Genomic DNA, 25520 nt, shown 5'->3' with positions numbered 1-25520 from the left:
AATTTACTGTTGTCATAAACAGAACAACAACCGAGCACTGTTTTTTTTTTTTTTTTTTAAGTGGCTGGATTGACTGTGATTACGATAGCGGTAGAAAATACAGAAAAATGCAATAATGCATGAAACGGCTAATTAATATTTATTTTTTAAGGCTATTTTAGATTGAGAATTTAGAATATGTTTAGCATAGCTTATACAATATGCATAACATACAGTACATAACTATATCATTTTTGAGAATATTTTTTAACTTTGATTCTAAATTTTCAGCGACGTATGCAAAGCAAAAACAAGAACAAGAGATGCATTTAAGTTGGTAGCTTTGGCAATATGATATTCATGTTTGCATGTCTAAGGATTAATAAATGACCTACTGTATTCTAAGCTTCATCTTTGGTGTAGCCTAGATTAAGTACAGTAATATGAATCACTTATATTTATGACACACTAGACTTTTAATATTAGAGTATAATACATGACTCATCTGGATTTTTTCTGAAAAAAGGTACACACACTCAAGCTAATGCTGCAAATAAAGGTGCAAAGGAGAATAAGTCTATTTTGTTGGCAGCCGAGTATATTCAGCTTTAAATGGATAGATCACCTAAAATAAAAAATAAAAAACTCAACGAAATGTCTTGTACATTGTACATCCGCACAATGAAAGCCAATGTAGTTCAATGTGTTTTGACACCAGTGTCCTTCAACGATCTTCATTGGTGAAGGAGACATAAAGATGCGGTACGCCATGAATAAATGACAACAGCATTAAAATTTTGGGGTAAACTATTCTATCTTGTTTCTTAGTTTTAATCACATAAGTTGTGAAATGCAAACTGCACTATGAGTGCGTACATTCTCAACAGTTAATTTGGGCAGTTATGAAAGTGAAGTATCTGCACACACCTGTTTGGAATAATGCCTCATAATATTAACATTGAGTTGTTTCGGTTGTTTTTTCATGCTTTGCTGCTTGCGTGTGTGTGTGTGTGTCTCTCACTTTTAACCAGTTTAGCATCAATTCTAGTAATTAGAACATCAACCACCGTCATCTCAGTACAGTGTGTTCCACACAATCCGTCACCGTTGCGTCCTCGCTGAGGGGGAGTGATTGTATCAGCATACGTTTTTGCAGGCATTCGATACTCTTCGACTTTCTTGTTTTTTGTGCATTCGTCAGATCGACAACAAAACATACAGCGCCGACAGAGATACTTACGTCTTGAATCTTGCAAATCTCATTACTGACGGCAATTTCATATTCCAGGATGATCATGTTTCCAGATCGTGTATCAAAAGCGTTTTTCCCATAAAGTCTGCATCACTTTCTGCGCAATTGTGAGGAATTAGAATGCAGCTGACATGTACTGTAATCAAACGCTTCACCAGACACCACATCACACTGCTACTACAGTAGATGCATATCTAAACCGACCTACTGTATGGCTTTGATACTGTTGTTGTTGATCAAACAAACTTGAACTCTTACGAGTCTCAGCGTACCGGCATTAGTCAGAGTTTCACATTCTGAAGAGGTCTGTGGCTTCATCGCAAAAGCTCCACAACAAAATTTCAAAAGGTGATGCAAAATGCGAAAGGCCCCTTGCCGCCTGACATGACCAGACATGTCCGCCTCCACTTTGTGCCATACGCAGACAATGCAATTCCAGTTCACGGTTGAATGTATTGTGAGATAGAAATGATTAAACGTTGCTTAGAGTTTCATTTTGTGAATAAGATTGTCTGCCTGATGTATGAAAGTAGGTTAGAGGTGTTGGGACTCTGATGAGTTTAGGAAAAAACCCTCTCAATTCTTCTGAATATGTCTTTCACAATCTCTGAAATTAAGTCAAATGGCTAATATTGCAAAGTGTATTTACCTCTTCGGGCTTATCTATGTTTCAGTCTTTCTTTCGGTCCATCTGTCTGAAAGTTACGCGATCTTTTTTATCTTAAAACAGCTGAACGATAAACAGTTTGATCAGTCCTCGGATGCATGTAAAAAGACTGGTTAAGATTGATCATCTTGTTCATGACTGTTAGATGTCTAGAGATTGATATCTCAACGTATGTGTCATCAAATGAGCAGACAAGAATAGGTTGATTTGAGTTCTGGAAAATTACAGGCCTATAAAACTTTTTTTTTTTTTACCTAAACCACATGCATACATAAACTGAAGAATGAATAAACAATAACCCATCAATCTGGCAAGTCAATAAGAAAATAAAAAGATAAGCAATTAAAATATAATCAGAGATGGGTATTATTGTCTACATTTAATATATATATATATATATATATATATATATATATATATATATATATATATATTACCATTTGTGCTTAACGTTTGTGACTTAATTGTCAGTACATATAACTGTAATCAATTGATAATTTTTCTGGTGTTTTTAAATCATATATCACATTACACAAAAATGTGCAATTTATGTAATCCAATAATTTGTATATTTTATAATTTCCTGGGAGATTAATTCGATTTTCACATTTTCTAAATAGTTTTTCTCTCTCTTCATCTTCTCTTACATGTCGACTATTAATCCTCATTGTCCCATGACAAACTTACCCTCTCTTTTTCCTTTTTCATGTAAAGGCTGACATGAGATTTCTCATTTCGACATCAAACCTGATCATCTCACTTCAGTCGCATCTTTCATCTTTCGAAGATGATCCGCATTCATAACCCTCACCACGTGCCATTTCTACATCAGACGGAGCAGCTCCGCCAGGCCGGAACCCTTTGTGACACGCTTCTCACCGTGGAGGGCCTTTCATTTAAAGCCCACGCTCTGATACTAGCGCTGGCAAGCAAACGTCTCAACCGTCAGCTAACAAACCAGCACAGCCCAGGATCAGGGTACTGCTGCATTATAGACAGAGTCTCTTCCCACACCTTCAAGCAAATCCTAGACTACGTGTACAGCGAATCGCTGGAGGTGCCCAAAGATGATCTTGAGGAGCTGCTGAGGGGTGCTGAGTACCTGGAAGTGGAGTCTTTGGTAGAACAATGTCAAGCACAACTTAGAGATCCAGAATCCCCAACTAAGACAGACACAAAAGTAATAAATTCCCTCCAAGTTGACAAAGCACACAAGGACACTCAGTTGCCTAAAACTAGCCACAATTTGGATGGAGACCACCTTGATTGTTCTTTAGAAGAAGAACGTTCTTCCACCAAGAGGTCGGTCCACGATGCACATAAGAAGAGCTGTTCTCCCGTGTCTCCTCTGCCTCCCATATTCTCCAGAGAGACCATCATCTCCTCCAGCTCTCCGTCTCCAAGCCCTCGCCTCTGCTGGCCGCCGGTCAGCCCGTCTAGGAGCATGGTGTTAAACTGTAGAGAAATCATGACCTTCCACTCCCTTCGAGCATATCCCTACCCCACACCCATGTACCCTATCCTCCACCACTCGCTCCAGCCACAGGTCTCCTCGTCACTTATGGGTTACACGGGGTTGATTCACCCCTATCACCCTCTCATACACTCTTCTCCACTGACTCAAGACCGTCCCTTCGTTCCTGGTCTGAAAGGAAAGAACGCCTCTATCAGTGCAGCTTTAACGGGGTCCATGTCAGATGATCAAGAGAGGTAAGAAACGACACGCAAATGACACTTACAGTGTATGAATGTTATTAGATTAGATAACTTATCAAATGCTGTGGAATTGATTTTAAAGACAGACAGCACAAGCACAATTTAAAACGTTTTTTTTTTTATAGTTCATACACTTATAAGGGGATAGTATGCCCAAAACAATCATTTCAGTGAAACATCATAGAGGATGTTTTGACAAATGTGTCCATGTTTTTAATGTCAATACAATGGAAATAATTCATAAACAAAACTGTTTGATGAACATTCTTGAAAATCAGATCATCTGCAGAAGAAAAAGTCAGGCTTGCAACAACATGAAGGTGACAAAAGAAGGAAGTTAATTCCCTGTAAGTGTTCAAATACCTTTTGGGCCCTCTGCATACCTAAAAATTTAACATTGAATTTTCAATAAATTACATGCTATATATATATATATATATATATATTTAAACGTAGAGCTTCAGAAGCCACTCATCCATCTTTTTTTTTCAAGGATAAGTCCAAGGCTATAAGACATCTGGGTGTTGTCAGCATAGTGAAAGAAAATCAAATTTTTTATAACGATATTTTCAACAGGAAGCCACATTATAGTCAGCTAATTTCAGCGGAACACCATTAGCCTGGTAAACTTGTTTTTTTAACGAATGCAACATCACATTTACAGTCATAACCAAAAGCAAACACCACAAAATTCTGACTTACCTTTGAAGTTTTTTTTTTTTTTGCATCAGTTAATATCACCTCTCACTAAATATTTGATCATTTTAATATTTAAAAGTGCAAACATAATAATGGTTTGCTACTATGCAAAGTAGTGAGCTATTTTTTAAGGTGTTTTGTATATTACATTTCAAGTATTATCTAACTTTTGGCTTCGTCTGTACAGACCAAGATAGTAAGGCTTGCCTTATTTAATTATTTGATTTTGGAACTGAGGCCACACAGTCTTAGAAAAACGGTTGCTTGAAATGGACTTTTATCCTGATTTTATATTTAAAATGGAAAATCATGTGCTCTAAAATATTTTACTTCAATAAAATATTCTTTGTGTAATATACTGTAGTGCCAAGCAAGTTTTTTTTATTACAATTTTTACTTTTTGACTATTTTTTATATTTCACATTTGTTGACTGCTTTACCTTCACTATCCAAAAATAATTGTACAAACAGTGCAAGAATTTTATTAATCTACAAAACTATTTTAGAACATCGTTTTTAAGTTGAGAAACAAAGTCGGTCATGCGTGTCAAACTTTTGACGGCTTGCGGCTGTGCTTGCATTTGTATGTGTGTGTCTATGAATGTGATTTAGGTGATACTCTTTTCTTTCTGTACTTTCCAACAGACACATTTTCCCCAACCAGCCCCCTTTTCCACCTACAAGAATTATCTTTCTACAGGCTCCATTAAAAATGGAACTAATAGGGGAACTAATAACGGTCTGTGGTTCCACTGCAGTGGAATAACTGTAATTATGCAATAAATACAATTATGTTATCATTGTAATGAAACATTTGGGGGGTATGAATAATACATATTTAATATAATATACAATTTAATTTAATTTAATATAAAATTTAATCGTGTGACCCATAGATGTGCTTATGCTCATAAAGATCTGTAAGTCACTCATTTAAATAATTTGAGTATATATATTTTTATTAGTGTTCATTTGAAGTGTTTAAGCCTGTAAAAAAAGCACAGAAGCACCATGTGCTGTAAATACTGGATATGTTGGTGGAGTGTTTTGGAACACAGCAATTACTATCAAGGCCAAAACTGAGGGGAGCCCCCCATTTGTCCCCGACTTTACAAACAGTAAACATGAAAGTCAGTCATCTCCACCTTCAGAGCAGGATGTTCTATTTCAGTCTCATTATTAGCCAAAGTCTGTTCCACTCCCTAATTTGCTACAAACACACAAACAGGTGCCCCATCGAGACAGAGATCTCTAGGCTTCTTTTGCTCAATCAATGCTGAAATGAAACATCTGAGAGCAGACACCATTTTTCTTAACACAGGGAAACAGTACAAGCCACCCACACACCACTTTAGACTCAATTATATCACATTTCATGGTTAAAATAATGTGAAATTTATATATTAATAATATCATAATATTAATATTATTTTGATTCTAAATACTCGCGTTGCATGAGCTTTCCTTCACACTGTAGATGTGCTTCAGGCTTCTTGACTCCGCCAGAGGAAACCATTGTCTGCTTGCACTGTTTCCTGCTACCTGAACACAAAACCTTTGTTCCTACAGTTTTTGGTTGTAGACAGAAGGAGGTGATGTAAGTCTAAATTGAGTTCCTTAAACATTTGATCAAACGGATTTGACAAGTTTGAATAGCTTGTTTTCTTGATTTGCGTTGGGCTACGGAGTGCTTTATATCAATGTTTGTTCGTATATTTTCCCTAAAAAACTTCACTACTACTCATTTCTCAGTATTTTTAAATGCTGAACCATCAGGTGCATCCTGGGATGCATTTCAAAGCATTTAAGAAGATCTTATAAACTGCTTTTCCTTCACCGTATGGTCCAAAAAATTGGATTAAAAAGTCTGGGCGGAAAGTCATACCTAGGCATTTGTGCATTCATCTAATCAACTAGTTTAAATTATTTAGGTTGAAGCATTTACATTAAAAGGTTTGCAAGATTGTATATTCGAAAACTCTGTGATGTGTGTTTTACAACTGAAATAGTACTAGTGCCCTTTCTTCTAAATAATGACACAAATGTGATAACACACTGAGTCTATCAGCAGTAACACCTGAGAGCGTGTGGGTTTCTCACTGACCTTTACCTGCTGGTCTGAATTAGCTGTGGTCTAGCCAACTCACTAGAATGTGTGGAAATGCAGCTCTAAAAGGGCAGCTGAACCTGCAGGTGTTAACTGACTAGATCAACAAGTGGTTTATAAAAAAAAATAAAAAAAATAAAAAAACACCAGCGAAAAACGCAAATATGGACATCTTTGAATGGGCGCTAACATGACGACATTTTCCACAGGAAGCCAAAGGTTCAAGAGGAGAGGGAGATATGCTGCAGACACTGCGGTAAACCGGCACTGGAAAACCCCTGGAGGCCAATGACTGGGTCATCAACCTCAGGTAATATGCTGTATAAGTACACAAAAAATGAGTCTAGACACTCATTTTTATCTGTCTAGAATAAAGGCGGCATCTACACAATCATACAAAAGCTTGCAGAAACACAAAATGCACGGCAGAGTTGCAGATTTGGTCTGGGATGCACCTTCTTTTTACGTAGATCAGAAGAATGGATGCATGCAACAGGATGTAAATGTTGTGTATCTCTCAAAGAGCTGAAAGATGGTGGCCGTTACCGCTCTTCCGCTGCCTGCGGTAAAAAAAAAAGGATAATAGAAAGTGGAAAAAATGCTAAAATTGTTCATGCATCAATAAAAGTACAGTTGATCAGTTTGATTCCTTCGAAATCTTTCCAAAACAATATCAAGCCAAAATGTCCCATCAAAAAAAAATTTTTATGCAGTGCATTCATGCATTAGACACAGTATCCAAAGTGACTTACAATAGAGGAACTTAGCCAATCTGTTAAAAATCTTCTCCAGGTTTATTAGAAAGATTAGGTAACAAACGTAAACCAGAGTTAAAATGCAACGGAAAAACAACTATTATTTGATACTTTATTTTTCATATTTATTATTATGTTTACATTATCCTTTTTAGCATTCCTATAGCTCAGTCGACAAAGGTCATGATTTTGAATCCCAGGGAATGTGTGACTTTTAAATCTATACTTTCAATGCAATTTAAAGTTGCTTTGGATGTTTCATAATTAATGCTTGGACCCAGCACTATAAATGACTTGAATGTGAATGTCATTGGCACTTTGTTAATGTATTTAGTTCTGATGCATTTATTTACAGGTGCACTCTTCAAATTGATGTAATGTTCAGGATTAAATGTACACCTACAAAGTGTTCAGATGCTTTCTAATTGTCAAACATTAATGCAGTGAACTTATACTTATGAATATAGTTCTAGGCCATCTGTGTGAACCTGAAGGAAATGACTTCATACTTCAGATTAAGTGACACCAGTTAACGAAAGTGAAGTTAGTTCTGAGAAACGCTCCTGCTGTGCAAATGCTACTTGGCATCTAAAGCAAAAACATTTCTGCATTGTAAGTTCATCTAGTGTTCAAATACTTTTTAGGGGTTACTGTGTAGTCCCAGTGGTGGTTGTGCTTTGTCCTAGTTTACATAATGTTCTCAGGGCATAAATACATAAGCAAATGACCCCTTACCTGCTAAACTGGGGTGTAAAGCTGTGCGCGAGAGAAAACTGTGGCTTCTGAATCGTGGTGCATCAGCACAGTCCTGCGGTCGATCAGCTCTGTGCTTCATGGTGGTTTATATACAGTACCAAAAGAGAAGTGTTGACTTGTTCTTTTTTCATCCAAATTGGGGTTAGAGTGCTTTTTATGTGTGTGCAAGCATCAGCGCGACTGAGCATTTTGGGGTGAGAATGATAGTAACACATTATTATGAGATGTTATCTTTGGAAGACTATGTAATTTGAGTTTTTTCTTCATTATAACAAATTGAGAAATATAGCATTACAGCACTGGCTCACCAGTGTATCCTCAGCAGTGAATGGGTGCCGTCAGAATGAGAGTCCACACATCTGATATAAAAACCATCACATTAATCCACAAGTAATCCTCACTAATCCATTCCATTGCTAAAATACAAGTCCTTTATCTATAATACTGATTTTACCAGCATAAAATCCATTCAGGACAGAAATATGCACAGATTCATTCGCAAGCACTGTTCATGAGTGAAAAGAGTCTAAAATAAGGTCAGTTGATTTTGATGTGAGAGGACAACAGTGGATAGACTTATATAGATTATGGACTTTTATTACAAATACAAGTTTACTAGTGGCAGTTTAAGAGGTAAAACTTTAACCGGTTTAAGAGGTTATTTTATGTAGATTGCTTGGGAAATATCGTGATGTTTTTATCAGCTGTTGGGACTCTCATTCTGACGGCACCCATTCACTGCAAAGGATCCATTAGTGAGCAAGTGATATAATACAAAATTTCTCCAAATTTGTTCATATGAAGAAACAAACTCGTAACACTGAATTAGCCATCGTGCATGGCCTGATGATGAGTATAGTTTTGAGTGGACTAATTATTCAACTGTGGTGGACTTTTTTTTTTTTATTAAGCATATTTCATGTAGTTATTATAAAGGTCATACAATTGTCTAATAATTAAAAGTCTATAATTAAACAAAATAGAAGTGTTGTATGGCATTAACAGCGTCAACCATATTTGTTTTACATTCTGAAATATAAGATGAATATTTTCTTCAACTTTGATGAAAATGTTTGTGACAATCTAAAAGTGTGGTGGCATATGACTCATTCAACATGACACCATTAGGTTCATATAGGTTTTATTTTTAAAGTCATTTTTAGTTTCCAGCTGCATGCACAGTTTGTGCCTTTATAGATTTTGGTTTTATAAAAATGCATCAAACAACTTACATCCTCAGTTAAAAGAATGTTCAATGCCACCTTTTCGAACAGCAAACTTGTGCTGTAAAGGCGCAGGTTTCTGCAGCAGTTTTATGTTAGTGTGCTGCATCCTGAGTTAGTGTGTATGTGTGTGTGTGTGTGTGTGTGTGTGTGTGTGTGTGTGTGTGTGTGTGTGTGTGTGTGTGTGTGTGTGTGTGTGTGTGTGTGTGTGTGTGTGTGTGTGTGAGAGAGTGTGGGGTAGGTGGGAATGTGTGGGTGTTCAGATATGTGTGAATACAATGTCAGACGTGGGCCCATATGTTTGCTTTTGTTTCACAAATGACTTTTGTGTTTTTGCGTTTCACCGAGCTCAGAAGTATAAGCTTACACAACCTTGTAAGAGTCCATATGATTGTCACAAGCGAGGTCTTCACAAATATAAAGACAGAAAGGGTTAACCATGTTTTTTTTCACATTTTGAGCTGTACAGGAGAGGATGTGGTGTATGCGTGTGTGTGTGTGTGTGTGTGTGTGTGTGTGTGTGTGTGTGTGTGTGTGTGTGTGTGTGTGTGTGTGTGTGTGTGTGTGTGTGTGTGTGTGTGTGTGTGTGTGTGGAATGGGGCAGCTATAAACTAGGCCGCACACCAAGAAAGAGTTGCCACAGGATGTATTTATCTAAAATTGGGCCCCTCGGCTGCGCACTACCAAAGCTCAGATATAACTTTATTTTTGACCATAAATCACTTTTAATCTCCCCCCTTTTGCAGTTAATAGAAAATAAGCATAAGGTGCTTTATCATTTTAACAGAACTGGATATTTACCAGCAAAGAAAATTGATCTTTCTGATTAGCATTCTTTAACAAGCAGTCATTTCTCGGAAAACGTCTTAAGCGGGTATTTTTAACTAGTTTCCTTAAGTCAGAATACATATTTTATGTCCCTCAATCTTCATTTATTCAGTTTATAACACTAATGTACATTGTTTAACTGTGTTAGGATATTAATGTATATTTTAATGTACATTGTTTAACTGTGCACATTAACAGGATATTAGCAACTGGAATCTTGTATAATTGGGTCCACATTTAAAATCTAAGGTATTTAAATTAGGAAATTAATAGAAATGTTATGTTAAACGTTTTAAACAAAGAATTTATTATGTGAATAATAAATACCTATAAAATGTACAAAAGCACTAAAGGCCATACACTATTCTTTATAATTTCAACTTTTTTCTTGTTTGTTTTTTTGTAAGAAACTTGTGCGACATTTTTGCTACCAGCTGCAAAACCATTTAATCAGTGTCTGCCGAACATCATGCACACATATACACTGGCTGAAAATGACCACATAGATATGTATTCAATGATAAAATTGTGGTCTCCTTCTCTAGTCATTTAAAAAGTGGCACAAAGGAAAATTAACTTTGTGTAAAAAAATACATTTGCATCAAAGTCAAATTTCTTTGCATCCAGAGAAACACACAAGATGCTCGACATGCTAATGTTTATGCAGAACAAAAGCTGCTGTCATCAAAGCAAAGTAAAAAATATTCATATTATTAAATATTCTAATAAATCAGTTTTACTCATGCTTTTAGACTTTGGTTTATATTTGTACAATCACAAATGTTTTTAGGTGCACTTTTCTGGTTTCTGTAATAAGCTAAATTATTTTTGGGTCGCACTTCACAATAAGCAAGATATTTTCTACAGTATTTTTTCATCTTTGTTAATGTAATTTATTCATACAACTGTTTACTGTTTATTAACTTATGTAACATATGTAAGGAATTATTATTATTATAATTAAATGGAACCGTATTGTAAAGAGCTTTTTAGATTAATAATTAGATAACGCTATAAGCCTCCTTTCACTTTCACACTTGGTTAACTGGTGTTTTAGCGAATGGAACAATTGTCACCAGCAGTGCATTAGACAACACTTAGGCTAATTTAAACACATCTGAGCAGATATGAGGGGCCAAAGAGCTGACCAGCATCACACCTAAAATATCCCTGCGTTCTTGTGAAGCACAGCTCCACTTTTGGGCTTAAGCTCGGTGACCAAGATGTGTTTAGAGTTTTAGTCAAAAGGTCACTATTTATGTCACAGGTTCATTGCAAGAGATACCATTTAAGGTTATTTGAGAACTTATTGTTATAACAGAAATAAACAACTTATTTAAAAAGCATGCATTTTAAAATTCAGGTAAGTTTCAAAAGGTAATAAAAAAATGTATCTGTGACTTCACAGAAAGGAATAGTTCACCAGAAAATTAAAATGTGCTCCTCTACAAGCTGTCGGTGAGTTTGTATTTGTTGGAGAAATTTATAGCATTACATGGATGGATCCTCTGCAGTGAATGGGTGCCATCAGAATGAGAGTCAAACAACTGATAAAAACAACAAAATAATCCACAACTTATCCCAGTGACTGTTTTGTGAAGCGAAAAGCTGCATTTGTGTGATACATTCATCATTAAGAAACTTTTAGCATCTTCAGGCTGAAATACAAGTCCTCTATCCATACATTGCTAATTAATGTCATCTGAATCAGGAGAGAAATATGTACAGCTCAAGCTAAGTTTACAAGCGAAAACCATCCAGATTGCAGAACAACAAATATGTTGGTCAAGTTTGATGTGAGAGGACAAAAGGGAATGGTCTTTTTTACTGGGGTTTTCACATTTTTCTTTTTTGGATGAACTATTCCTTTTAAAGGACTTTAAACATTATCCGTAAACTGAGCAATGGAGCCACATTTGGCAGTTCAAACCTCTTTGTCTGTGGTTTTATTCTGAAATGAAACTGCATTAGAAAGATCCAGTGATAACAGAGAATGTCTATTTATAGCCCGCCAGTTTTCACTTACAGTTCTCTCATCACCCGTGGGCAGGTTCTGAGGAAATGGCGCTGAGGTGCAAGTTCTGCGGCCGAGGCGGACGGGACAGGCGATCTCTGCGCTCACTCAGGAGGGGAGTTGGAGGAGAGAAGCCTTACCAGTGCAAACAGTGTAGCAAGAGGTTCAGCCTTAAACACCAGCTGGACACACATCACCGGGTCCACACAGGTACAACCAACCTTTATACTCATGAGCCACCTTCCTCCAGTGTTTATATCCAGCCTGGGAGATTCTAGCGATCATGAAGACCTGGTTCAGTTGTGTTTAGCTGGAGCTAAACTCTGCTGAAAGGTGGCGCTATAGAAGCAGGATCACACACCACTCATTTAGATAAAGATTTCACTTTCTAAGAAACTGTAGCCTACATTGTATTTCACTGCAACAAGATTAGATCTGTAATCTGAATTAGTGTTACTTTAGTACCGCTGAGATACTATTATAGATTATTTTTTATTTTATCTTTTGCATATTTTGTATGTTTTTTGTTGTTGTTGTTTTAAGTTTGAATAAGTTTGTTTTGTTTTGTAATTTTATTAATAATTGCATCCAGCTGAAATAAAATACTTTTTTATTTTATTTACAAAAACAGTGTGTGTGTGTGTGTGTGTGTGTGTGTGTGTGTATGTATATATATATATATATATATATATATATATATATATATATTAGGGCTGCTCCGATCGTTAATGGCACCTCGTCAGTAAAGCCGGTTCTCTAATCAGCGGTAAATTCCCTCAGGTGCGTGATTTCACATAGAGCAACTGTTACTACACAGAGCCGTTGTCAACTGAGAAGAGGCGCAAATAAACGCTGAAAATGAACGTGGATTTGCGCATCTTCTCAGTTAACAATGGCTCCGTGTAACAGCTGCTCTATGTGAAATCACGGAATTTGATTTTTGATTTTTTTTTTTTTTTTAGTTTTTTTTTTTTAAGTGATCTCCATGAATTAGGAAACATTTCCATTTTTTAAGTTTAATATTTATATTTTATTTAATATTTTGTTATTAATTTCCCCGTTTTTTCTTTTTAGTTTCAGTTTACATCTAAACTGAAAATAAAAACACAGCTTTGTCTATCTATCAGCTGTATATATACAAGTTGTCTCATTTTAATAATTTCATAAATTTTTATTTAATATTTTATGATATTTACAGTATATTTTATATATCCATTTACCATTTTCCAAATAGTTTTACTTAACAATAACCGCACTGATTACAAATTTGATTAGGGATTCTGGCGAATCATGATGAAACCTTCAGCTCAGTTCCTTCTCCTCGTCTCTCTTCCAGGTGAGAAACCATTCGAGTGTCGACTGTGTGGCCAGCGTTCACGTGACTATTCGGCTATGATCAAGCATCTGCGTACTCACGGTGGCGCCACTCCTTACCAGTGCACCATGTGTCTGGAGTTCTGTAGCAGCCTGGCAGCCATGCAGAAACACCTGAAGAACCACCCCACGCAGGACTTCCCTCCAGACTGGAGCCTGAGCAGCACGTACCTGTACACCTGCCACACCTGAGCCCTGCGCGATAAAGCATGTAGATATGGAAAATTGAAGATTTGTTATGTTTAATACTTTTATTAATCTATTTTGAAGCCATTATTCAAATATTATAATATATTTAATATACACACAAAGGACATTTATGCCAGCTGATTTTTGTTCTTTAAAGACGTCTAGTTGGGTGATGAAGATGAAGCAGACTGTACTTTGCTAATGCTTATAACTTTCTCTGTGAAATACCATCACAATAGCATAAAAAAATATTTGTTTGTTTATTTATTGAGCTGGTCAAATCTGTACCATTTATCTAAGCGCTCACTATGTGATCTATTTACACACTGTACACAATCTTTTAATAAAAGCATTATGGTCAAAATAGTCAAGTGTCTGTTCTAATGCATACAGAACAGCAAGTAGCTTCAGTATGTGACAGCATATTCTGTATAAATGGATGAATTAAGTGTTTTAGCAGTAAATGTAGAGATATGCATTTATGTCTTTGATAAAACATTTCCATCTACAGCAATTATGAAAGAAGGTTTTAAGATTAAAAGCTATGTAGTAAAGTAACAATAAGACAGAATAGACCTTTCGAATTGCCATCAACGGTGAAAAGATGCTTAAGGGTGTAGCTCTGCCATCTACCAGCAGAGGCTGGCATACAGGTCAAATAACACAGTGGTTCTCAATCCTGACCGATGATTGGCGGGGAGTATAGCTACTGACGCTGGGGTTGAATGTGTGATGCAGTCAGATGCTTAAACATTACAGCATTAGCCTACAGCTTTTGCTTGATCGCTTCCATTGTCCTCATTTGCAAGTTGCTCTGGATAAAAGTGTCTGTTAAGTTACTAAATGTAAATGTACAACACTGCATTGATGCTTAATTATAGTTTACTGAACCTCTGTACATCAGGAATAACCAAAGATTTTGCAACAGAGTGGCAAAGATATCCTAACTTGAACAATAATACTCCACCAGTATGAGATATGCTTTCAATGGTAATAAAATGGACTGGAACAATTGTTTTCGTGTAAAATATATTTATTGTTTCAGACTATAATTCCATATAGTCAGAGGATATATTAAACATTTTCGATATTTTCATTTGAGCTGATTGCAGCTTGCATATTGTTTTCAATTTGTCATGTCTCTCCTATCAAACAAGGTTTTGTGTATCTTTAGTGCACGGTTTAATTTAGTTTGTGACGTTCCTTTTTCCACTTTGTCCATTTACAATGTTTTAAAATGTGTTGTGTTTGAAATCTGTTCCGATTCTAAATGTTCGTATTCCAAACGTCGCCGTTACCAGAGAAACACGATTTGCGAGGGAGGAGGGGAACAACCTTCTGCAGTGATGATAGCGCACTCTCAAAAAGTAAATGACATAACTGATCCACTCTCTATATTCAGAATTATTTAGGCGTTTTGAGATTTTTGGAAAATGCCTAAAGAGAACATGTAATATGGGAACAATACTTCCGGAACCTGACGCGCTGAGAAAGTGGACCGTCTTTATCGCACTCAAATAATTAACGTTAGATATATTCGCATTCGTTGATTTCCGACACTCGCTCCTCCTGGATGTTGCGGATATTCAATGTAACGTTACGTGCTCCTGTTGGTTTCACAATGTCGTCTTCTTGGTCGTACCCACCCAATGTCCAGTTAACACTGCTTTTCAGAGATTCCTGTATGAAGGTAAATCAGTGCTCCAGTGCCACTTGCGGGGTCTGTGGTAGAGTCCTGCACGGGTTCGCCCCTCAAATTTGGCTGAAACGGGTGAAAAATATCCAACTGTGTCGGATACGGGTGCGGGTCGGGTCGGACACAGGGGAAACACGGGTCTAAACACGGGTTCAAAACAGTCACGTGCAAACCTAAAAATAGGCCTACGTTCCACTTTAAAAAAATCACAACCGCGCGATATATATATATGAAGGTAAATCAGTAACAAAACTCGAGAGGTTGAAGATCTGATTGTGAGAACTTGTCATATTAATATTTGTATTTGTAAGTTAAAATTTACACTCACAGCTCTGATGTGAAAAGCTGAATCTTTCAATTTGCACCCACAGACAATGATCAAAACACCCGTGTTTTGAATTGGAAGTTGTAGATTAATAGTCACAAATGTGTAGAGTGACATTCACACAAAGAAAATGACATACACACATGTTTACAACATATTTACTTTTGCACTTTACTTCAGTTTCGCTGCACAACGTCAAGTCGGCATTTACAACCTCTCAGATCTGGAAGTACAAGTTCAAATCCTAGCGCTCTGACTTTTGCTACTCTTTTTGCGTATTCTGTTGCAAAACTCACTTGTGCACTTGTATATGCAGATGTGAGAGAGCAGAGCTGGGGGCGGGGCTTTGGTGCGAATGAAGACATTTTATTGGTCGATGCCCGACCAATGAACAACGCCAACTGTTTTCACTGAATATCCTTAGCTTTGACAGGATTTTAAGACACTGCATTCATTTTGCCATTCAGGTATTATCTAGTAGACAAATAATGCAACATATTTTATATGTATATCCCACGCATATCACTCTACCAGAGTTGCAATATAATGCTGTTTTTATTATTTTTATGTTTTGTAAAAATAATTTAAACTTCTTCATTGGGTTAAATTCCTAATTTGCTTGTCAGTAATGAACCTTTTTAAATGCAACATTATTATTATTATTTTTTTAATAAAAATCGAGTGTTTAATAATGTCTAAATGTACATTAAACAGCAAAACCTAAAAATAAGCACTTATGACCAGAAATACTGTTTTGAACAACTAGTAGAGCTAAATACATATATTTATTAAACATCAACAAGGCCATCTAGTGTTTAAGCAATGGAATTGCATATGAATATTATCTTTCTGGCCACCAAATGCCTCTAATTTAAAGCGTGCCTCTTTGCACTGGAATTTAAACCTAAATACTACAGTTATTGTAGTATAAATAATAACCATATTAGAAAATGTTATATTTCAAATGGTCATTCATGGACCATAATTATTGCGCATATTATTTAGTACCATGATCTCTTCAAATTAACTAAACAGGACTGAGTTAACATGTAGTACAGTTATTTTATTGGTTAAAAGTTACACTTACTTGTTTAGTCACATTTTAACTGCCAAGGAGGAGTATGAGAACATAATGCTGTTCCATTTTCCAGTATAAAATGCTATTGTAACGCATAGTCATTAGTCAACGTAGTTATCCATGCATAATCAATGCACTTTATGTGTTACAAATTACTAGAAATCGCTGCAAGTATAATGAAACTGCTGTCTGTCCCAATTAATACATTTCAAGCATATTGACAAAACGTTTAGTTTAGTACTATTGATAGCTCCATGAACCACGTGACCGCGTGGCGGCGAGATCAAAGCATGTTCTGGTACAGCGAGTTTACTCTGTAATATGCAGTGGGATATACATATAAAATCTGTTGCATTATTTGTCTACTAGATAATACCTGAATGGCAAAATGAATACAGTGTCTTAAAATCCTGTCAAAGCTAAGGATATTCAGTGAAAACAGTTGGCGTTGTTCATTGGTCGGGCATCGAAAAAAAGCACCAAAGCCCCGCCCCCAGCTCTGCTCTCTCACATCTGCATATACAAGTGCACAAGTGAGTTTTGCAACAGAATACGCAAAAAGAGTAGCAAAAGTCAGAGCGCTAGGATTTGAACTTGTACTTCCAGATCTGAGAGGTTGTAAATGCCGACTTGACGTTGTGCAGCGAAACTGAAGTAAAGTGCAAAAGTAAATATGTCGTAAACATGTGTGTATGTCATTTTCTTTGTGTGAATGTCATTCTACACATTTGTATCTATTAATCTACAACTTCCAATTCAAAACACGGGTGTTTTGATCATTGTCTGTGTGAGCAAATTGAAAGATTCAGCTTTTCACATCAGAGCTGTGAGTGTAAATTTTAACTTACAAATACAAATATTAATATGACAAGTTCTCACAATCAGATCTTCAACCTCTCGAGTTTTGCTACTGATTTACTTTCATATATATATATATATATATATATATATATACAAAATCTGAATTAAAATGTGTTTGATTTAAGCCTACACTTCAAAATTTGTGTCATAAAATTATATAGCGCATAAGCTCCACTAACGCGATCGTTATAACGGTGTTTAAACAACAATACACTTCCACTTGCATATATTTGACAATCGGAATATTAGATATTTCATTCCATAGCTAACACATTGGTGAATATGGGCCTAATCTAGGCTATCCAGGGTTTTTTATTTTTTTTATTGCATCTAAAAATGACTTTGTGCAGCTCATTCACATGTGCGCTCAGGGCCTCTCGCGATGCTCAGCATGTGAACGATTTAAAAATGGGAGCGTTCGACTTGAAGCACAACCTCAGACGGTGGTATGATTCGCTCTTTTGTTGTTCTGTATTCTTTCAGGATTAAAAATACAACAAATGAAAGCGTTTATCTGTATTTCCGACTGACGAGAACTACGCATATACATTCATAAATGAGTCAATTTTGTATTTTATTATCAGATATTTTATTCTAATGTGATCAGTGACTCAAGCACTGATGGACCAAAGAGCATGTATTTCGACATTTGCAGTCAAAACGTGAAATATAAATTCTCAGAAAATGCATTTAATACCAATACATTAAAACATCTGTTTATAGCTATAGCTACTCCATTAATAAAGGAGCCCATCAGTCAACATGCGTTTTATATTTAATATGAGGGAAATAGACATGCATGCATGCGTGACACAAAAAAATCTTTAACTTTTAGGTAGCAAAATATTTTTTAGGGTCATTACATTGTCTGCTATATATTTGCTTCTTATTTATTAAATACGGGCAATTGATTGATAAAACATTGATCAAAATTAAGATAAAATTGATAAAAAACGAATATCTTTTAAAAAGAGTTTTCCATAAAACAAAACTTAATGAAATCATGTTTTAATGTCAAAGGCCGTGTAATAACTTCTGTATGTCCCGGCAATAACATTTTTAAAAAGTGTATCTAATGTGATTGGCTTAACTGATTTGATTTCGGGTGCGGGTCGGGTGTCGTTTCTATTTTAAGCGGGTTGGGTCGGGTCGGATTTTAATTAGTGCTGCTGTCGAGAAATGGGTCGGATGCGGTTTTAAGCATTGCGGGTACGGACGGGTGCGGATTTACAAAATCGGACCCGTGCAGCTCTCTGGTCTGTGGGTGAGGCTGCTCTTTCTGCCCGGCGGAAGAGGCACCGGATGTGTGCTGTGGAAGCCTCTCAGGTCGATTTGAAACGCCCCTTTCTCCAGTGTCAAGCACGGCTTAAAACGGGCTCCCCAGACGATCTCCGTCTCGATGTAGGAGCTCTTTGCTTGGAACATCATTCCTGTCAAAACTAAGTTGTCAAACGACCTGAGAAAGCTTCATGTCTTGTTAAAGTGACAAACTAACTTTAACTTTGACCACAAGATGGCGCTATGGTGTAAAACAAATCGCATTCGTCTAAAACTGACGCTGTTCCTCCACATTAGTTTGAATCGGTGTGTAATTCTCTGTAATGTATGAGAATCTCACGAAAACGTGTCCAGGTCATATTGTTGTGTATATGTGTGTGTGTGTGTGTTTGTGTGTGTGTGTGTGTGTGTGTGTGTGTGTGTGTGTGTGTGTGTGTGTGTGTGTATTTGTGAAATAATAAGGTTTTTGCCATTGTAATATTACTGACATGATGATTTAGCACATATCACTCCAAATTTTCATTCTTTCATTTTCTCAAGGGTGTTTCCCTTTTTCCTTGCTGTAGTTAGTGTTGTTGAATAAAACGAAAAATTTTAATAAATAAAATATAAATATTAGATATTTAAATATTATTTTAAAGATCAATAATAATATTAATATTAAAATGTTTACTACTATTTAGTACAACAAATACTTGTTTACAACTAACCCAAATATGAATGAATGATTTAAGCTTTTATAAAGGCTAGCACTTTATTGTGTATTGCTGTACACCAAAAACGCTTTACAAACATGTGATTTATTCACAATCATGGATCCCACAATGCACTGCCCCATGACTAAAAAAACATCTTCGTAGCAGCGTGGCGACACCATGCGAGCACCATAACCAATAGTCCTCTGAGTTTCTTCCGAGAAGATCAATGCTAACACAAATCCGTCTATATTACAGATATTATTATATTATAGTGTTCCTGTGGCTCATTGTTAGAGCATTGCTTTAGCAGCGCAAAAAGTTGTGGGTTCAATTCCCAGGGAACACACATACTGTAAAATAATTTGTAGCCTGAATGCACTGTAAGTGACTTTGGATAAAAGTGTCTGCTAAATGCATAAATGTAAATATTGGGTAGCACACATCAGCGTTACCAGGAACTTCAAGATCTCCATGCAAGAATGCATTTAGCATATAAAGCCTTGTGAAAATAAACCAGGTGAATGAGTAGCATATCATAAACAGGAAAAGAAACCATTTATACTGAAGGTCCACAAAAGAAGTAAAAATGTCAGCCAGGAACCATTCTCCCTTAGCCATATGTGCCAAGTCTATCCTAAACTTTCCATCTTTGGATATGTAACGGCACTGTTCACGAAGCTATGGTTGGCAAGCAGAATTCTTTGTTTTCTCTCTCTCGATTAGCTTTTTGTGTGCTTTAACATTGCACTCTATGTCCGGTACAGGCAAAGAGCACTGCGGGATGGGCTGCTGCACAGAGGACTTGTGCATGGATTTGTCATGCATAGTGGCAACATGGACGAACATTTGGCTCACGTAAAGAGCAGCGGCTCATCAGCGCTAGCTCAGCCTTGGTAATGGCGCAGATACTGGGTCTCTGGCCGTACATGTGCACTAGCTGAGGGCTGTAGAGCAAATCTGTGGTGCTCTTGTGGCGCCTAATAGATACACTTGGATTGGAGGTCTGGTTTGGCATAAACCCTAATGTCTGGCAAGGGAGGTGAGTTTCCATTTGTTGAATCAGGTTGATTATCTCTTTTAGAGAGAATTTGGAAAAGAACATGTAGATGACATAAATGTCAACATTTAGCAAAACCATATGGGAAATGTCGCTGTAGCAAATTTTATCATTGCACTGGAGTTTAAAGGGGTCATTTGACGTTGCTAAAAAAAAAAAAATTTGGTGTAGTGCAACACGTTTATGCAGTATAAGGTAAAAAAAAAAACATTATTTTCCACATACTGTACATTATTGTGCCTCCTCTATGCCCCGCCTTTCTGAAACGCGTTATTTTTACAAAGCTCATCGTTCTAAATAGCGAGGTGTATGCTGATTGGCCAGCTTTCCAGGTCTTTGTGATTGGCTGAATACCGCAAGCGTCGTGTGACAGAGATGTTACTCCCCTTACCATACTGTGATGCCGTGTGTACCTGTGCAATAAGACAAAACCAATAAAAGCCATTCCAAATGAGGCATTTGTTGCATCTAGTGGGGACATAATTACTGATGCTGCATTTCGTGCCGCATAGATATAAAACCATTTCTGCATTTGTGATCAGAGAAATGACAAACAACAAGTGCTACTCTACACTGCAAAAAACTCAGTCAAACCCCATTCCACAGCCATAACTGTCACACACCAAGTTTAAGAGCAGGAGCCCTTGTCCTCCTTATTAAATTTAATAAGAATTAGGAACAACTTCTGATCAATAATCAAAAAATTCTGATAAAAAAAATTTGCCTTCCTTACATTTGACTCAAAGTGATTTACAGGGGCATTTTCTTTTTAACTTAGTAATGGCATTTTTCTAATTTAATTAAATGTATGCAGTGATTTGTTCCAGCTGTGGTGGCAGGACAATTCCCCATGGACCCAAGAATCACATGCACTCAGAACTGAATTTATTTTAACTAAAAAGACAAGTAAATAGTACATAATAAAATAAGAACAAATAAATTAATGTCTTCACTGTATATTGAAAGACAGCAGGAGGTTTATTTAGGCTGCTGTCTCTTTAAGACCTAATGCACAGATCAATACTGTTACACATGGATCTACTCTTACCTCATTAACCCCTTAACTGTCACTCACGTTTTTGAAGATAGACTTGAATGTGCATGATACAAACCTACATTTTTATAATTCATGACTGAAAACATTTTGTAACATGATATTGATGAACCATTTACATGGTAATGCAATGTTGATTTTAGAATGGGTTTTAAGGAGCGCTTGTCCTCCTAATTAAAATAATTTAGAAGCACCTTCTGATCACTAATAATTCAATAATCAAAAATTCTGATTAAAAAAAAATTGGCTTCCTAATACGAGGTGATTTGTGACTAAAGTGACTTACAAGGGTATTTTCTTTTTACCTCTGTAATGGCATCATTTTCATGTCAAAATCAAAAATGTATTTTCATAAGCTTTTTTAAAATATATATTTAAAACAATATAATAATAAGTACAATAACACAAATAAGTTACCAGATTTTATCACTGAATCATTCATTCAAATGATTCGTTTGACCGGCTGATTCAATCAGGAATGAAGCAAGAGACTTACTGTCTTTATGATGGGCAATCATGAATCACTATTCGTTCATAAACGCACGTTCATTGAATTAATGAAACTTATAGAGTTTGCTTATAGAGATGCGAAGAGGATGAGCTGTTACTATAGACAAATCCAGCGAAACACGGAAGTAAAGCAACGCTGCCATTACTGCGTGCCTTGTTGCTAAGGAAGTAGCTGAAGTAGCGGGTTGGTCCTGTAGGTGGCTGTAGCAGATGTTAGCTGTACGAAAAGTTATTTTTATTTAGTTTTTTTTAGTATGTATGCTGTCCAGTGATACCGGGAAGAGGGTGTTGTGTGGTTGGCATTTTTAACAACAGCACAAAACTACAGGCCTGGAATAAAACCGGTTGTATAATTCGCGAACCTTTGTTGCACATTGACTGCCCATGTTTACGGCCATACGGATTACACAAAGTTCCTGGTCGAGCGGATGAGTATTTATTGTTTGACTTTCGTGATAAAGTTGACAGAATCTGAGAGCTGAGATTTTTTTTCTATCATAAGTAACCTGCTCTGTCTAGTCTGTCGGTCTCCATGCCCTCTTTGCTTCTCGATTTTTCTGTGTGTGAGAAAATGGATGTGTGGCGTGAGAGCATGTGAAAAGCGTCACCTCGCGTGTGTCTCACATTTGATTGCATTTGTATTATTTGTTTAAAGTGTTAAAAAAAACGTGGGTCATAACGCAATTCCAATCGGCAAGTCGGTCGGACTAAAAGGGGCAAAAAATAAATAATTGGGTCGGTCTGGTTATTGGCAAACAAGAATATTTTTAAGGATGGCCTAATAGTTATTTGAAACTTGTGAAGCTTGTGAACATATTACCAACACAGCTAGTAATGACAGCGTTCGGTTTTATTGTTGTCATCAGTTAATACACTTCTTAATTACATTTTTTTTACATCATTACATTACGTTGTAAATAAATTACCTTTATCAGTAAGTTTTGACCACTGCCTGACATCATCTACCCAATGTTCCCAATGTTTCATCAGACATTTTCTTTAATGAGCAGGATCCGCTTTCATTGAAACGTCATTAGAGGGCACCGGCAAGTGTCAGACTGTATAAAAACAGGTCACACCATCACACTTCGCAGGCACGCAGTAATGGTGGCAGGCAAGATGGCGGCGCCCATAGAGTTCGTGGCGGATTTGTGTATATTTGGAAATATTTTCGTTGAAGAAATAGAGCAAAATCATGCAGTACTTGTTTACTGAACTGTTGTATTAAATCAATATCACATTTGCAAACTCCCTTAACTATTAAAATCTGCCTTCTCTTAGGACTTTTGGACTAATCTTTGCAACTTTAGAGATCTTATTTATCCACAAACAGCTTGTGACCAGACTGTATGCTTGTGACACTCCAAAGAGAACGGAAAGCTTGAAATAGCATCATATGACCCCTTTAAGTAGTCTCAAGATTCAGTCAAGCCTTGGAAACCTTGTTATTTTGTTGGAATGACACATGGGATATTACAACACATTTGAATTGACATAATTGCAAAATGTTTACTTTTACTGCAAGATATAACCTGCAACCTGTGAAGAAAAGACAGAAATGTGGGAAATGAACTGAAAATTGAGATGTCACAATTACATTCCTTTTTTTCTGTTGCAAAATCTTAAGAATACTTAATTATAACTGCATTAGCAACACCAACATTCTGTTCTGATCTTTACATTTGGCTGGATAGTGATTGGCTGTGAATGTTTTTTTTTTTTTTCATTTAGCAACTATGTTCTAAAAGTGATTTTAACTATATTGTTCCCCTTCTTTCACAGAAGACAAGTCATATTGGTTTGGAATGACATGAGGGTAAATGATGACAGATTGCTCTGAAACATCTGTAACATCACTGTAAAAGCACATATATATATATATATATATATATATATATATATATATATATAAATGAAAATGTATTAACTGGGCATGTACAAAAGAGTTGCAGGCTTAAATAAAACTTCTTCATCAGCAGGCTTCTTCATCAGCTGCTCAGCAGGATTGCGTCTTCCAGTAAACTTTACTCTGTAAAATTTACACTGCAAAGGTAGCACAGAAGCCCTTTCTGAAGTAGAACTAAAGGTGTCTTTATAAAGCCAATTTAAGGCTGCGCAGTTCTCAAAATTCAGTGTAAAGGCAAAATGCTGCATAAAAGCCAGACTAAATTATGCCTGCTCAGTCCCACTTCAGACCCTGTTCTCAAAGTATACAATTGCCGTATAAATGCATTAATGCCACCTCAGAGCAACATTAAAAGCCACCTTTGCAGTGTAAACCTTGACTGTTCAATGCTGCTCAGAGGTGGCATAAATGCATTTATACAATTATTCAAATTGTATATTTTAATATAGGGGATGAGGTGGGTCAAAGCAGGCATAATTTAGTCTGGCTTTTATGCACCATTGCATCTTTACATTGAAATTTGAGCAGGCACAGAGCAATATAATGCTAGTTTTACACCAATTTATAGCTGCTCAGAGGTGGCATAAATGCATTTACACAGCAATGTTATAGCTTGATTCTAGTGCCTGGTCAGGTGGGCTGGCATTATTTAGTGTTTCATGCAAGCATTACATCTTGACACAGAATTTTGAGCTGGGACAAAACACCCTTAGCTGTGCAAAGATGCATTAAGTGTTTTCACAGACTGTTTAATGGAATTGTTGCATCCACACAGCAATTACACTATGGTTTAATAGAAGGGACTGAGGTGCAGTCACAGCAGGTATAATAAAGTCTGGCTTTTATGCAGCATTTTTTACACTGAATTTTGAGCAGACACGGAACAACCTTAACTTGTCTATGTAAAGATGAATTAATTAATCAACCAAATGTTTTGTAGATTAAATGGCATTAAAATTAATAAAAAAAAATTAAATGAAGATCAAAACACACAAAAAAGTAAAACAGATTTCAATAACTTTTACTCCCCCCCCCCCAAAAAAAAATGTTGGTCTAACTGTACCTATATAGTTTGATTCTAGCAAGAGTGCTGGACAGCTGGTCTCACAAGCTGAGAACATCCTGAATGTTTCGCCTATGGACATCAAAGTTAATCATGATCATTTTATAGCCTAAAAATCCAGGTGTCTCGAGTGGAAAGGACAGATCAGTAATGTCATATCGCCCTTGTCATCCATAAAATGAGCGTGATTAGCCCTCTGTCAGATTACACCAATTTGAGGTATAAGGGAGACTGAAAAATAAAACGAAAAGAGGAAAGTAAAATAAAAAAAACATTAACTTTATGTTGCTGTGTTAAGAGAAATACAGATAATTGTTATTGTAGGCTAATTGTCTAGACATTCTCAGGGAGTAATCTTTTCTCAGTTGGCTTAACACTGTCTGAAATGTAGGCTATGGGCTCACACACATATCCGGCAATTAAAACCCACCCAAT

At 36.4% G+C, this 25520-nt stretch overlaps 1 protein-coding gene across 1 annotated transcript in view; it reads left to right on the top strand.

Moving 5' to 3' along the window:
* The window catches only part of zbtb32 (zinc finger and BTB domain containing 32), a 14888-nt gene extending 963 nt beyond the window's left edge, over positions 1-13925 (top strand). The window contains exons 2-5 of the mRNA XM_059513985.1: positions 2613-3608; positions 6630-6730; positions 12033-12206; positions 13333-13925. Coding sequence (XP_059369968.1) covers positions 2686-3608; positions 6630-6730; positions 12033-12206; positions 13333-13562 — 1428 coding nt within the window. The 5' untranslated portion in view covers positions 2613-2685 and the 3' untranslated portion in view covers positions 13563-13925. The remainder of the gene's footprint in view (positions 1-2612; positions 3609-6629; positions 6731-12032; positions 12207-13332) is intronic.
* The last annotated feature ends 11595 nt before the right edge of the window (positions 13926-25520 follow it).

The sequence above is a fragment of the Carassius carassius genome, chromosome 28 (genome assembly GCF_963082965.1).
Source record: "Carassius carassius chromosome 28, fCarCar2.1, whole genome shotgun sequence".
Taxonomy (NCBI): Eukaryota; Metazoa; Chordata; class Actinopteri; order Cypriniformes; family Cyprinidae; genus Carassius; species Carassius carassius.
The sequence above is the reverse complement of the archived record's forward strand: the minus strand, read 5'-3'. Positions and strand labels throughout refer to the sequence as shown.